This window comes from Stomoxys calcitrans, chromosome 1 (assembly GCF_963082655.1).
Source record: "Stomoxys calcitrans chromosome 1, idStoCalc2.1, whole genome shotgun sequence".
In the NCBI taxonomy this organism is placed as follows: domain Eukaryota; kingdom Metazoa; phylum Arthropoda; class Insecta; order Diptera; family Muscidae; genus Stomoxys; species Stomoxys calcitrans.
The window spans coordinates 268,405,353-268,422,094 of NC_081552.1; the positions used below are offsets into that span (position 1 = coordinate 268,405,353).

The 16,742-nt window shown below is 42.5% G+C and overlaps 2 protein-coding genes across 2 annotated transcripts in view; one reads left to right on the top strand and one right to left on the bottom strand.

The window, feature by feature from the left end:
* LOC106090394 (uncharacterized) overlaps positions 1-3,654 on the top strand; it is a 52,811-nt gene extending 49,157 nt beyond the window's left edge. Inside the window, exon 5 of the mRNA XM_013256563.2 lies at positions 2,649-3,654. Coding sequence (XP_013112017.2) covers positions 2,649-3,551 — 903 coding nt within the window. The 3' untranslated portion in view covers positions 3,552-3,654. The remainder of the gene's footprint in view (positions 1-2,648) is intronic.
* Positions 3,655-10,474: 6,820 nt separating this feature from the next.
* On the bottom strand, positions 10,475-15,919 carry LOC106089923 (uncharacterized). Its single transcript, XM_013255916.2, has 2 exons — positions 15,745-15,919; positions 10,475-11,640 (listed from the first exon to the last, which is right to left on the bottom strand). Exons 1-2 carry the CDS (start codon positions 15,745-15,747, stop codon positions 10,534-10,536), a joined length of 1,110 nt encoding a protein of 369 aa, XP_013111370.2. The 5' UTR covers positions 15,748-15,919; the 3' UTR covers positions 10,475-10,533.
* Positions 15,920-16,742: the final 823 nt, after the last annotated feature.

The following is a 16,742-nucleotide window of genomic DNA, read 5'->3' on the forward strand; positions in this document are numbered from 1 at the left end:
CAATGAAGAATTCACGAACATTTTGTGTTTGGAAAACTTCAGAGATATTTTCTTCATTGAGCCTTTTATACCTTCCGTCATAGGATAGGGGTATACTAAGCTGCTCATTTCGTTTGTAACATCTCGAAATATCAATCTGCGACCCTATATTATTGATCGTCATGACATTCTAAGTAGATCTGGCCAAGTTCGTGCGTCCCTGTGTGCAAATCACGATGGCGTCTTAACCGCAACCTATTTTGATTGAAATATTGCACAGATACTTCTTATCGATGTAGGTCTTTTCTTAACTTCGCACCCTGAAGAGTATGAAGTTAATGGGTAATTCTCATCACTGCATCATTTCAGTATCCTTGTCGGATTCTGCTCCAAGCACCGTCTGCTCTCGAGCCTCGATGCTTCCAGCATCTTAATTGGAAACTTTGAGAAAGGCATTAGTCAGAAGTCGATTCCACATACTAATGGTTCGGCCGAAACATGAATTTTCTCGGTCAAGTGGGTTTGTGTGAGTTTGTATTCCAAGTGAACACCTTAATCTCAGGAATAAGAAGACGGATATCCTCGGAACACACGCCATGGAGGAAGTACAATGCTGCCCACACTCTGACGATGTTCAAGAGAAGCAATAGAATTGGATTTCCTACAGTCCCCAATCAACAACATTCAAGGATGACTTTGGAGTTCCTCCCCATAAATGAGAGTTATATTCCATCCTCGGCTTCCTTAAGGCAGCATAGACATTAATTGTAGTATAATATAATTGAAATACTAAGTATAATTGAAAATTGAAATACTTCTTGCATCGCTTAAGAAAACCCAAACACTTGAATGCTTCCTACGACATTCAGACATCACACTTTTCTTTATACCCAGAAATTCAAGATCATCTGAATGCTCAATGTCTATACCGTCGATAGATAGTAACGATTGCCCTTATGGCAATTTTACTGTCCGGAAAGATGTTTACACTCGACGTCCTGGCGTTAGCACCACACCACTTCACGCATTCCATGATCGCCCGGGACTCCGCCTGCAGGGCCGTATTATGGTCAGGCAGTCTAAAACGCATGTCAGTCCCTGGGTTTTCAATGTAAACCCCCAGGCTCACTCTGTCCTCTAGCTTTGATCCATCCGTGTAACATCATCTTCCAGATGGCAATACTAAGGTTCCGCCAATCCAAGACTGTGCCGATGGCAGCAGTGCGTCGCACTTGACTTTAAGATTCATCTCAGGTATCCGATCGGAAACCCCTCCCCATCCTTCTAGGTTTCCTATCGTCGCCTCGATTATACCGCGATGGTATGAGCTGCTCCCACCCTCAATCCATTCTCCCATCGCCTTAAGTCTCATAGCCGCAGTGGCTGCCTCACACTTAATCTGTATGTCACACATTTCGAGCCTACGGCCCCTCTACATAGTGCCCAACATATGTGAGCCTTCTCAGTACGCTTCTGAATGTGACACTTCCAATTCATTTTCCCATCCAGGATCACACCCAAGTATTTGACCTTGTCAGATATCGAGATCGTCTTATTGAGGAAACGTGGTGCGTTAAATTGACCCACTTTTGTCTTCCCCGTGAATAGGCATATTTCAGTCTTCTCTGGGTTAACATTGAGACCTTTGGGTCTAGCTCAGTCATATGCCTTTCGGCCCTTCTGCATAGTTAAGTATGGTTCAATTCGGCCTATGTTTTGATATAGCTGCCATATAAACCGATCTTAGGTCTTGACTCCTTGAGCCTCTAGAGGGCGCAATTCTCATCCGATTTGACTGACATTTTGCACGTGGTGTTCTGGTATCACTTCCGACTATTATTCAAATCGGTTCATATCCTGGTAAAACTGCCATATAAACCGATCTTGGATTTTGACTTTTTGAGCCTCTAGAGAGTGCAATTCTCATCCGATTTGACTGAAATTTTGCACGTGGTGTTTTGGATTTGGTATGGTTCAATTTGGTCCATGTTTTGATATAGCTGCCATATAAACCGAACTGGGATCTTGACTTCTTGAGCCTCTAGAGGGCGCAATTCTCATCCGATTTGACTGACATTTTGCACGTGGTGTTCTGGTATCACTTCCAACAACTATGCTAAGTATTACTCAAATCGGTTCATAATCTGGTAAAGCTGCCATCAAAACCGATCTTGGATCTTGACTTCTTGAGCCGCTAGAGGGCGCAATTCTCATCCGATTTGACTGACATTTTGCACGTAGTGGTCTGGTATTACTTCCAACAGCTATGATAAGTATTATTCAAATCGCTTCATATCCTGGTAAAACTGCTATATATAGCAATCTTGGATCTTGATTTCTTGAGCCGCTAGAGGGCGCAATTCTCATGCGATTTGCAAGAGGTGTTTTATTATGACTTCCTAAAACTGTGCTCTCAATATTGTGGGAATATTGGTCCCCAATCCTTTATTATCTCTGTTATGGTCATTCTATGACCGAATGACAACATTTCTACCAAGGTATTCATATTAGTCAACTTTCAAGTGGAACTCATTGTAAAGAGCTAAAATTATAGGGTCTCGACATTCAACTATTCTAGGGCGGAACGATTGCAACTCAGCCAACAATTTGCTTATATCTCATATCTTCTAAATCATCCTTCTACTTCTTCTTCTTCTCCTCCCATGCAGGTTGTTGATGTTATCTCGTATAAGAAATCTCCACTAACGGCAAATGTTCTTCAATTGCTTACCGGCAGTGAGGGTGTCTGCAATGTCCCCGGTGAAGAGGAGACAGGAATTTGTGCCCACAACGAAACCATTGCATGGTTGGAACATTGCCTGCCCATCTGGAGCCGACTGAACAAAAGAAACTCTGCGGGTATTTATCGAGGCATGATGGCATCCAAGTTCAAAAACTACGACATTGAGATTGAGAATCGTCTTTGGTCTCTGTGGGCCAATTTGCATCCTCAGGCTGCTGTCTTTGATGAGAGTAGCCGGGGCAAACAGTATTTAGCGTGCTGTGTTGTGTCATTGTGTGCTGTACGCCTTTTCCGTTTGGTCGATTGGAGTGCCCAACTCTTGGATTCCATTGTAATCAATGGTGATGCCTATCATCGTCAAAGTGTCCAAGACATTGCCACAACTGACTACGAAATAATGGCGGAGGATCTTGACACCGAATATATGTTGGACAACGTGAGATTCTCCATTCATCTGGAACCGGTGTGTTATGGAAAACTCTATGGCCGTCCTCATTTCAATCGTCTGAATTTGGCCCAGGCCCTGATGTACTTCTTTGGCAACCATCGATTTGGACTGCTGCAATGTTCCCGGAAGTGTCTGGCTTTTGGTTATATTCCTGCTCATGATGGAGGTTATTTCATGTTCGATTGCCAGGGTCGTGATCGTCCCTTGTTTCCCAGTGGTCAGGGAGCGGCGTATGTTTTGCGCACAAAGTATTTGGAAATTTTACTCTATTGCATGGTGGTAACCCTGAATATTCCCTTCTACAATGTCGAATTTACTTTGCACACGGTGGAAACCTTCGCCGATAATGAATCTGTTGCAGAAGACACAGTTGGCAATTAGGCAGGCATCAAGGTGGAAAATAAAACTCAAATGTTGGCCAGTATTAAATTTGGATCAGTTTGGAAAATTTTATATATATTTAATAAAAAAACAAAATCGAAAATCGGATAAAAAGTTCTTTAATTGCTTCATCCGCTTGGCATTTATGGGTTGCCCAAAAAGTAATTGCGGATTTTTCATATAGTCGGCGTTGACAAATTTTTTCACAGCTTGTGACTCTGTAATTGGATTCTTTCTTCTGTCAGTTATCAGCTGTTACTTTTAGCTTGCTTTAGAAAAAAAGTGTAAAAAATGTATATTTGATTAAAGTTGATTCTAAGTCTTATTAAAAATGCATTCACTTTCTTTTAAAAAATCCGCAATTACTTTTTGGGCAACCCAATAGATTCGCGAATAGCGTCATCGGATTTTGTACATATTTTAGATCGGATTTTGTACATATTTACAGACTGCAACTTTGAGCTCCGACTTGTGAGGTGTTCATCCTTATCACGAAAAGCTTTGCTGAAAGCTACCGGGCTACCACAGGTTGCGGATAGTTTTTAGGCGAAGTAGCTGCAAATGCGGCCTCGAGGAGTCAGGTGGCACTGGCTCTTGATTAAATACTGAGTGCCAATGATACTCGAGATGACAAGGCGAGTTATTGGCGCCTTCAAATAACCAACATCAGCGTCTGTTTCCAAGCTGGAGGCGAGTGTCGAATCTTGGAGCAAGCGGCTCGCCACAACGAGGGATACATGTGAGATCCCACAAAACCCAGGCGGCTGAGGTGCTGGGCCAGTAACTCGCCGCCGGAAAACTATAAGAGTTACTATGAGAAACAAAGGAATGGTAAAAACGGACTCCCCTGACGTTGACGACCCATGCAAACGAAAAAAGGGAACATGATTTGCTGATCTGCACCTGGACTGTCCGCACTCTCTAAAGAGAAGGTGCAGTATACGCGGTTGTGGATATATTGGAGAAGTACAAGGCAGATATTGCCAAAATGCGATGGACTGGGAATGACGTCACAGCAACACCAAATGGTGACGAACTATGCTATAGCTGCCATAATACGAGACATGAAGTTGGCTGTGGATTTGTGGTTAGTCGGAGACTGAAACACCCTGTCTCAAGCTTTACTTCGGTGGATGAGAAACTAGCCACAATCCGCATAAAAGCCAAATTCAGCCTTATTTGTGCCCATGTGCCCAACGGAAGACAGAGACGAGCAGACCAAGGATATTTTCTACAAGCACGTAGAGAAAGAATATGAGCGCTGCCCCGCCCATGATATTAAAATCGTTCTGGGAGATTTTAATGCGCAGATAGGGAAGGAAGATATCTTTGGTCCAACAATGGGAGAGTTTAGCCTCCACGGGATAACGTAATGGATTGAGGCTGATGGATTTCGCCGCGGCAAAAAAACATGGTAATGAGCAGCACCAGATTTCAACATAAAAATATTTACAAAGCCACATGGCTATCACCCGATCAAAACACGAGGAACCAAATTGATCATGTTGTGATAGATGGAAGGCATTCATCCAGCGTGTTAGATGTATGATTGATCCGTCAGGCGAATATAGATTCGGATCATTACCTTGTAGCAAAGGTTCGCACCCGTTTGAACATGGGGAGGAAAGTACGGTCTGACACTGCACGGAAGCTGGACATTGAAAAGCTGCAAACACAACAGATGGCAACGGCACACTTCACTCAACTAACCCAACTACTTGATGAAAGCACTCCTTGATCCAATGATATAATGACGCAGTGGGTACCGTATTTGGGTACCGGACCAGGAGTGGCGAGATGCTACTGAAGCCAAGAATGCGGCATATAGAGCAACCCTGCAATCAGTAGCAACGCTCCAGATGAAAGAGAATTATCGGGAGAAAAGGAGAGAGGAGAAATGTCTATTCCTCAGAAAGAAAAAGGAAATGGAAAGACGTGAGTGTGAGCGAATACAGGAGTCAGAATGATGTCCGAAAACTCTACCAAAGAATTAAACATCAAACCAATGGCATTGGTGCAGACACATACTCCTGCAGAGAAAAAGAAGCAAATCTGTTATCTGACACAGATAGGGTGCTGAGGATATGGAAATAACATTTTACCCAACTGCTAGGACACTAGCGATGGTGGCGAGCAGAATACCGCAGAACCAATTCCTGATGATGTTATAGAATGTTTATCTCCTAGTCAGAATGAGGTCCAAGTAGCAATGACTCGACTGAAGAACAATAAGCCAGCAGGATCCGACGGGTTACACGCTGAACTATTAAAGACCGGAGGCGTCACTCTGATAAGGCGTATGCATCAGCTTATCTGCGCAATCTGGCTAGAAGAACGTATATGATGATGATAGGAACCTCAGAATACTATGTCCCGTACACAAGAAAGGAGACAAGAAGGAATGTGCTAACTACTGAGGAATAAGTCTCCTCCCCATTGCATACCAGATACTCTTGAGCGTACTGTGTGAAAGATTAAAACCTAAAGTCAATGAGATAATTAAGCCCCATCAATGCGGCTTTAGAGCTGGTTTATCCACCCTAGATCAGATATTCAGACTGCGCCAAATCCTGGAAAAGACCAGAGAAGGACAAATCAACACCTACCACCATTGTTGACTACCTAGCCGCTTTCGATAGCCTTATACGTTCAAAGGTAGTTCAAGCCGTGTCTGAGTTTGGTATCCCTGCACAGGATGGCACTTGCTGATACGCGTTCCTCAGTAAGAATAGGAACGAATCTCTCGGAACCATTTAATATCAAACGAGGTTTCAGACAAAAAGACAGCCTATCGTTTGATCTCTTTAATATCCTGCTGGAGAAGATTATACGAGATGCAGATGTGAATAGATATGGCACACTACTCACAAGAGAACACATGCTACTCGCCTATATCGACGATATCGGTATCATAGGTCGGTCACCGGAAGTACGTACTGCAGCCTTTGAAAGAATCGAAAGAGAGTCAGTGAAAATGGGTCTGGCAGTAAATGGAGATAAGACGAAATGGATGGTTTCAACTCCCAAAACGCCTTGCACAACCGAGCAGATGAAGAACATGGAGAAAGTTGGGAACCACAACTTTGAGATAGTCAGTAACTTTATCTACCTCGGCACCGCCGTAACCGAAACGAATCACACCAGTTTTGAGATAAAGCAAAGAACAATACTGGCAAGCAGATGCTACTTTGGACTAAGTAAGCAGTTTAGAAACAAGGCCTCCTCTCGACAGACGAAGATTACACAAGACACTGATACTATCCGTGTTGTTATATGGTTCGGAGGCATGGGTACTTGTGAAAGCAGACGGGGCAGTGCTTGGAGTATTTGAGAGAAAGATTCTTCGTAAAATATATGGACCAGTTTGCGTTAATGAAGAATATTGCAAATTGCAAATTTTGCCCATGAACATTCCACTAAGGAACGGGGGCAAACTTCCCACATATCAATGAGTGCAGTCCGGTTCAAGTTCAAGCTCAATGATAAGGCCATGGAAAACCTCTCTCTTTAAAGGTTTTAAACCTCTCTCTTTGGAGAGAAGTTTTACAGGGCATAGTACCTCACAAATGTTGCCATCATTAGGAGGCGAAAACAACCGCTGACATTTTTTTCTGATGGTCTAGCCAGGTTTCGAACCCAGACGTTCAGCGTCATAGGCGGACATGTTAACCTCTGCGCCACGGTGGGGAGAATATAGGATTCGAAAAGGTGTCGGAGGTCCCTTCTCTTTGAGCTTAAGCCTGAATCGGACAGCCCAACTTGCTATGTGAGAAGTTTTCTCCTCATATAGGTCCGAGGTTTGGAACACTGAATAAAAGCCAAAGCCTTAAAACACAACTTACGGCCATCGTGGATCATGAAGTAGCATGGCCACTTACGACACTCAACAATTTGGTGTCTTGAGGACATGAAGGACATAGTTTCCGTTCGATTTGGCTGAAATTTTGAACGTGATATTCTATTATGACTTCCAAAATCTATGACAAGTTTGGTTCAAAACGTTCCATAATATAATACAGCCCCTATATAAACCGCATAGATCGCATGGGTGACAAGTATAGACCGATTATTCAGTTTGAATCCCTGTACTGGCATATGGTATATGAGTTTCCATAAAAGAAAATGGTTTTTGTTGTAGTAGCCACATGTGGAGCATGTGTTGGTAGCGATCCTCGTCAACCTGCTATAGGTAAGCAAGCTAATTCCGTTCCATGGGATTGATCGCCGTGGAAGCGTTATGGCACCAATAACTTATCTTGTCATATCGACCATCATGCGTTCTCAGAACTTGAGCAAGAGCCCAATCTCTCACTGATATTCTCGACACGATACCGCTTACGCATACGAAGCATCCCACTATCCGACGTCTGTGGACGCACCCGGTAGATCTCTGCTAAGTTTCTCGTGATAACGGTGAACATCACACCCATCGGAGCTTCCAGTTCCAGCCTGTGTGCTGCTTATAGTTATCCCGAGCCGGAGAAACAAAACGTTCGGGTAAATTGCCGAACATGATTTATGCTGCTGGGTTTAGAAGATTCCGCCCGGGCGGAATAAACGTATTTTTATTTGCTTTTGCTATCCCTAGAGTGAAGAAGTCTTGAAAATCATCTGTTACGATGTTGCCTTATCTTTTTTTATACCCTCTACCATAGGATGGCTAGCCATGTCCGTCTGTCCATTTGTCCGTCCGTCCGTTCGTCTGTCTGTCGAAAGCACGCTAACTTTCGAAGGAGTAAAGCTAAGAGCTTGAAATTTCGCAAATACTTCTTATTAGTGTAGGTCGGTTCGGATTGTAAATGGGTCATATCGGTCCATGTTTTGATAAAGCTGCCATATAAACCGATCTTGGGTCTTGACTTCTTGAGCCGCTAAAGGGCGCAATTCTGTTCCGATTTGACCGAAATTTTGCAGGTGGTGTTTTGGTATCACTTCCAACCACTGCGCTAAGTATGGTTCAAATCGGTCCATGTTTTGATATAGCTGCCATATAAACCGATCTTGGGTCTTGACTTCTTGAGCCTCTAGAGGGCGCAATTCTCAACCGAATTTTTGCACGAAGTATTTTCTTATGATATTCAACAAACTGTGACAAGTATGGTTCAAATCGGTTCATAACCTGATATAGTTGCCATATAAGCCGATCTGGGATCTTGACTTCTTGAGCCTGTAGTTTTGTATTAATTCTTAAGCGAATATAGAACCTTTTTTATACCCACCACCGAAGGATGGGGGTATATTCATTTTGTCATTCCGTTTGCAACACATCGAAATATCCATTTCCGACCCTATAAAGTATATATATTCTTGATCAGCGTAAAAATCTAAGACGATCTAGACATGTCCGTCCGTCTGTCCGTCTGTCTGTTGAAATCACGCTACAGCCTTTAAAAATAGAGATATTGAGCTGAAACTTTGCACAGATTCTTTTTTTGTCCATAAGCAGGTTAAGTTCGAAGATGGGCTATATCGGACTATATCTTGATATAGCCCCCATATAGACCGATCGGCCGATTTAGGGTCTTAGGCCAATAAAAGCCACATTTATTATCCGATTTTGCTGAAATTTGGGACAGTGAGTTTTGTTAGACCCTTCAACATCCTCCGTGAATTTGGCTCAGATCGGTCCAGATTTGGATATAGCTGCCATATAGATCGATCATCCGATTTAGGGTCTAAGTCCCATAAAAGCCACATTTATTATCCGATTTTGCTGAAATTTGGGACAGTGAGTTGTGTTAGGCCCTTCGACATCCTCCGTGAATTTGGCTCAGATCGGTCCAGATTTGGATATAGCTGCCATATAGACCGATCATCCGATTTAGGGTCTAAGTCCCATAAAAGCCAGATTTATTATCCGATTTCGCTGCAATTTGGGACAATGAGTTGCGTTAGGCCCTTCGACATCCTCCGTCAATTTGGCTCAGATCGGTCCAGATTAGGATATAGCTGCCATATAGACCGATATGCCAATTTAGGGTCTTAGGCCCATAAAAGCCACATTTATTATCCGATTTTGCTGAAATTTGAGACAGTGAGTTGTGTTAGGACCTTCGACATCTTCCGTGAATTTGGCTCAGATCGGTCCAGATTTGGATATAGCTGACATATAGACCGATCATCCGATTTAGGGTCTAAGTCCCATAAAAGCCACATTTATTATCCGATCTTGCTGAAATTTGGGACAGTGAGTTGTGTTATGTCTTTCGACATCTTTCTTCAATTTGGCCCAGATCGGTTCAGATTTGGATATAGCTGCCATATAGACCGATTTCTTGATTTATGGTTTTGGGCCCATAAAATGCTTATATATTATCCGATGTCGCCAAAATTTGGGACAGTAAGTAAAACCCCTTGACATACTTCTGCAATATCGCACAGATCGGTTCAGATTTGGATATAGCTGCCATATAGACCGATATCTACGTTTTAGCTTTTGGGGCCATAAAAGACGCATTTATTGTCCTATGTCGCTGAAATTTGAGACAGTGAGTTTGGTTAGGCTCTTCGAAGTCCTTCTTATATTTTGCCCAGATCGGTCGAGATTTGAATATAGCTGCCATATAGACCGATATCGCGATTTAAGGTCTTGGCCCCATAAAAGGCGCATTTATAATCCGATTTCACTGAAATTTGGCACAGTGACTTATGTTAGGCTTCGACATCCGTGTCGTATATGGTTCAGATCGGTTTATTTTTAGATATAGCTAGTGTACTTTTAGTATTTGGTCCAAATCGGAACATATTTTGATATAACTGACATGGGACATAAGGTATGAAATTTCCACCGAATTTTGATGAAAGGTGGTTTACATATATTCCCGAGGTGGTGGGTATCCAAAGTTCGGCCCGGCCGATCTTAACGCCTTTTTACTTGTTTTTTGAAAAATTCTTTTAATACTTCTATTTTGTTAGGTCTACAATTACAACAAATATTCATATAACAACGGTGTCTATTCTAAAGCCATGCCGAGTGCCTCATTTAATGGCGATAACGGAAACGTCTCAAATCATCGTTGGCGGTTTTGTAATGATAGCCATCGCTTCGCAATACATGAGCCGGTTCGGCAGGAGCAACAGGTTGCATCTGTGAATGTGCGCTGTTGTCGGCATTGGTGGGCTCCAAGGTAATCATGTTTTGCTGTTCCATTTGGGAAATTGCATTCATCATGTCATTCATCTGTTCCTCACGGTACATCTGGTGCATTTGCTGTTCACGCACCAGTTGCTCCTGGTATTGCTGGTAGGTGGGCTGGGGCATGGGCGATGGTGGGGGCAACATCACGTCCATGGGTGGCAGATATTGCTTCTCGGGCATATTGGGTGCTAGATATTGGCTCTGGGGTGGCGAGAGATACTCTTGCTCGGGCATGGAAACGGGAGGAGGCAGGTAGCGACCAGCTGGCACAGAGGTTGGAGGCAAATAACGATTTCTGGGCATAGTTGTGGGCTCGGGAGCCGACAATGTGGTGCTTTCGTAGGCATCCTGCTCTGTGGTGGTGGTGGTGGTGGACATAGGCATGGTAGTAGTCATTGGTTCGGTAGTCTCTTCCTTCATTGCTGTGTATGTGGTGGTGTCGGGGGCAACCAAATCTGTGGTGGTTCTTAGCACTTCTGTTGTGGTCGAGGGCACGTCAGTGGTGGTTGTCATTTCAGGATGCACAGGCGGCAGATAATTTCTCATGGGCATTTCGTATGGGACCTGTTGCGAGCGTGGCTGCTGGGTCGTGGGTGGTTGGAGATTTTCAATTTCATGGGATGGTGGCAGATAACGAGTCCTGAGCTCTGGCATGGGCTCAATGTGAGTGGACATTGATTGAACACCGTAGATGGGTTGGCCATCCTTGACAATTTCAATCTGTGTGGGCAATTCAATGACTTCATGTTTCTCGATGGTAGTCTCAACGCGTTCATTTGTCGGTCTTTGGTTGCGTGGCTGTTCATGTTGATGTTGATGGTTATGGCTTTCCTGGCCATGGCTGTGATGGTGTAGCTGATGCTGATGATTGGGTGGTAAATAACGATTGCCTAAATGGGAGACATCGGCGCAGGCAGCAGCAATGATTGCCAATGAAACTAACAGTATTTTCTGAAAAAACAAAAACAAGAAAATATCTCAGAAGACTGCAACTGTTTACAGTTTCAATAAGTGAAGAGTTGATAGGTAAACTCTAACGCAGTAACAAGGCTAAATAATATGCGCAACTTTTGCATTAATTAGGTGATTAACACCCCGTTGAATGAATGAACAACATTTTATGAAATGGAAAAATAAAGATACACCAATCCCATGGCAGCCGGTTGTACTCACCAGATTGACCCCATGAAGCCCTTCAAGGCAAGGGCTGCAAGCACACTGCTACTATTACAACAACGACAAATATACACCATAGCAAATGTGATTTGACGCGTCACGTCCCCTTGGATTATTGACTCATATTTATGATGTTCTTGTCAGGAATTGATTATGGGAGTTTGATTTCATAGACATGATAATCTCTGTGCCAATGAGTCTTAAGTTTAAAAAGTGCGGCTAGCTGTACTCAAGCGGCTAGCTGTACTCCATCGAAAGTTAGCGTGCTTTCGACAGACACACTGGCGGATGAAATCGGTCCATAACCTGATATAGCTGTCATATAAACCTATCTGGGTTCTTGACTTCTTGAGCGTCTAGAGGGCGCAATTTCTAACCGATTTAAGCTGTGGCTTCCAACAACTGTGCTAAGTATGGTTCAAATCGGTCCATAACCTGATATAGCTGCCATATAAACCGATCTGGGATCTTAACTTCTTGAGCCTTCTGAGGGCGTAATTATCATCCTATTTGGCTGAAATTTTGTACGTATCAAAAATGGTCTGAATCGGTCTTTAGCCTGATACAGCTCCCATACAAACCGATCTGCCTATATCACTTTTTAAGCCCCTAAAGGGCGTAATTCTTACTCATATTGTCTTAAATTTTACACCATGACTTTTACTATGGTCTCCAACATTCAATTTAGTTATGGTCCGAATCGGCTCATAACTTGGTATAGCTCCATTATTATAGCAATTCTTTTCTTTTATCCTTTGTTTGCCTAAAAAGAGATACCGGGAAAAGAACTCGACAAATGCGATCTATAGTGGAGTATGTAAGATTCGGCCTGACCAAAATTTGGGCGACATCGGGCAAAAAATGCGCCTATTATTGGAACAAAACCTTAAATCGAGAGATCGGTCTATATGGTAGCTATATTACAATCTGGACCGATCTCAGCCAAATTGAGGAAGGATGTCAAAGGTTCTAACACAACTCACTGTCCCAAATTTCGGCGACATCGGCCAATAAATGCGACTTTTATGGGCTCAAAACCGTAGATCGAGCGATCGTTCTATATGGCAGCTATATCCAAATCTATACCTGCCATATTGCAGAAGTATGTCGAGGGTCTTAACTTAACTCACTGTCCCAAATTTCGGCGACATCGGACAATAAATGCGCCTTTTATGGGCCCAAAGCCTAAAATCAAGATATCGGTCTATATGGCCGCTATATCTAAATCTAGACCGATCTGGGCCAAATAGTAGAAATATGTCGAGTGGCCTAACATAACTCTCTGTCCCAAATTTCAGCAAAATTGGATAATAAATGTGGCTTTTATGGGCCTAAAACCCTAAATCGGCGGATCGGAATAAAACATTGTTTTTGAATTCAAAATTGAAAAGTAATACGCACACTCATTGCCACTTATGAAATGAAATATATTCCGATTAGCACATTTTATCCTTTTTTTCGATGGTGTAGAAAAGTCTTATTTACAATGGATGTATTTTGATTTATTTGATTTACAATATATAATCAACTAGCCGAACCGGGCCCGCTCCGCTGCGCCTTCTTTAACTCTCTAATAACATTTTAGGGTGGGGACACTTCGCCCTGAATACGGATATCGAATTCGTGCCATTATAGCCTATGACGCTGAACGCGTTCGAATCCTGGCGAGAACACGGACAAAGCGGTGCGTAGTCCCTCTTAAAGTTGGAGACATTTGCGAGGCACAATGCCCCGCACGGTCATTTAAAAAATTTTAACTAAAGAAAATTGCATTGCGTGATCTCCTTTACTCGATCTGATTTTGTATGCCAGATTAAAAATCTACTCCCGAATACTTTTCATTTAAGCCCCATATTGAAATTAACGTCCAATATGTCTGTTTGAGGGAGCTTTAGGGTTGGGGCGGCCCGATGGGTCCATAGACTCAAATTTAAATACAACATTCGTATTCTTCTCTCCAATACCTTCCATTTGCTACCTATAATGTCCCGATCGGTTCACTTTTGATTTTGGGTTGTGTTTTTGGTATAATGGGGAGGGTCCGTCCCCCTTCCGATACCGAAAACTTATATAGCCTATGTTTCCTTCCAGACCAACCTACACAATATGCGAACATTTCGAGAAAATCGGTTCTGCCGTTTTTTTAGTCTATATGGAACAAACAAACCGAGTCCCATATATTCGTGATTGGCTAATTGTCCATTTTGGGCGTTTTTGTGGAGGGTGGGGTGACCCCCTATACTTCGACATGAATTTGTATTTCACATTATTTATCTACTCCCGCATACTTTTCATTTAATACCCATATTGTCCTTATCGGTCCACTTTTGATTTTGGGTTATGTTTTTGCCATAAGGGGGAGGGTCCGTCCCCCTTCCGATACCGAAAAATTATATAGCCTATGTTTCCTTCCAGACCACCCTACACAATATGAGAAAATGTCGAGAAAATCGGTTCTGCCGTTTTTGAGTCTGTACGGAACAAACAAACCGAGTCCCATTTATCCGTTATTGGCTAATGTGCCGATTTTGGGCGTTTTTATGGGGATGGGGTGACCCCTATGCTTCGACATGAATTTGTATTTCAGATTATTTATCTACTCCCGCATACTTTTCATTTGATTTTTGTGGTAACGGTGGAGGGTCCGCCCCCTCCGTTATCAATAAATTATAAAGCCTGTTCCTACTAATGTTCGTAATCTACTCCCGAATACTTTTCATTTGAATCCCATATTGTCATGATCATCAAATAAACCTATTTTAAGGTGTTATGGGGCTGGGGCGGCGCCCCAGGTACTTTGACCCAACTTTTATTATGAAATTTGTACTCTACTCTTGAATACTTTTCATTTGATACCTATATTATCCCGATCGGTCCACTTTTGATTTTGGGTTGTGTTTTTGGCATAAGGGGGAGGGTCCGTCCCCCTTCCGATACCGAAAAATTATATAGCCTATGTTTCCCTTCCGACCAACCTACACAAAATGCGAAAATTTCGAGAAAATCGGTTCTGCCGTTTTTCAGTCGATATGTCCCATATCGCCATTATCGTCAAATAAACCTATTTTAAGGGGTTTTGGGGCTGGGGCGGCGCCCCAGGTACTTGGACCCAACTTTTATTATGAAATTCGTACTCTACTCTTGAATACATTTCATTTTAATCCTATATTATTCCGATCGGTCGACTTTTATTTTTGGGCAGTACTTTTGGGGTAAGGAGGAGGGTCCGCCCCCCTCCCGATATCAAAAAATTATATAGCCTATGGTTTCATCCGGACCAACCTACACAATCTGTGAAAATTTCAAGACTTGGAACTCCAAAAAGTAGCAATACTTATTTGAGCGATTTGCTGACTGTTGAAGCCAATTCCACAAGAATGAATTGTTTTAAGTATCTTTATCTTTATTTTCTCTCCCGTGGATTAACTTATTTTGATCGACTTGGCAACCCTTTAATAAAGCCTTTACTCATATAAAGAGGGGCCATAAAGATCAAATTTCCAATTCGCCTTCTCATAATTCTATCCATTTTTACCTTTCTTGCACCGCTATTAAATCAGCATCAACTTGAGAAACTTGTGGATTGCATATAAACCGTATCAATTGGAATCTGACCTGTGGCTTTTTATTTCATTCATATTTTACACTACGGGAGCATCGTTATAACCTACAGCCGCCTCACAGCTAATTACTACCCAACTTGAACAATGGCACTATTTTCTCTATTTTTTTTGTCGATTGGTATATTCCAATTATTTTGAGATTTACTTCAATCTAAACATCACTTTGTTAACCCTAAAGCTGGCATTAATCTGATGACAGGTTGATCCAGGTTTTGAGGTATCTATCCACCAACACTTTTCACTGATTGCAACTTACCATTTTGTTAAGAATTGTATATCCGTATCCGTATTTTGCGATTGGCGCAAAGCGATAAGCTGGCTCTGTTACTACGTGAGCTATGTAATGGAAACTGTTGGTGGCTAAAGAACTCCGCGAAGTATTTATACGACAACATTAAAAAATAACATTTTGCTCCTACTGTTGGCCGTAGGCAAACAATATGGCATAGAAGTGGAGCCAGAGGCAGAGAAGCGGGCGGAAGAAGAAGACGAAACAAACATGCCTGAGGAGGCCTTCGGAATGATCGAACACAAGTATCAATGCCTCCCTCCCTCGTCAAAACCCCATCACAGATGACATCGAAGAATCCAATTGACTCTTATTTTCAAGTGGCCAAGCACCAAATTTAACAATTCCAATACCATTCAATGGAGACAATGGTCGTCAACGAAAAAAAAAACAAAAAAAAAAAAAAACAGAACAACTTGGCATAGTTAAAACCTCTCTCGTACAACACAAACAACAAATCGTAGCTTAGTTTAAAATACCCATTTGTTGCTGTTGCTGCTGTTGTTGTTGTTCTTGTTGTGGCAGTCAAAATAATGAATTATTAAATAATTGTTGTAATACTCCCCGCCCCCCCCCCCCCCCCAACCTCTACCATCGTCTCATTCTGGCAAGTCTCTGTTTTGTTTTGCTTCCATGTACCCCATTTCGATAGAGATTTCAATTCCTATTCCGTTTTTAGTTTCAGTTTCAAATGTAATTGTCAAATTGTTTTGTCTACATTTGCTGCCCCCCACCCCTCCCCACAAATTTGAACACCTAAAGTGCGTTGAGGTAAAAAACAATTCTCCCACTTCATAGTGCTGACTCATTGGCCCCCCAACCTGATCATTGTTCTGTCATGCCATGGGTATTGTGTTTGGACTGCCGTTATTATTCTGCACTGCGGTTCATTCATTAAAGCTATCAAGTAGTCCATCCACGAACAATGGGAGAGATTTTGCTGTTTTAAAGTTGTGCACAGAATA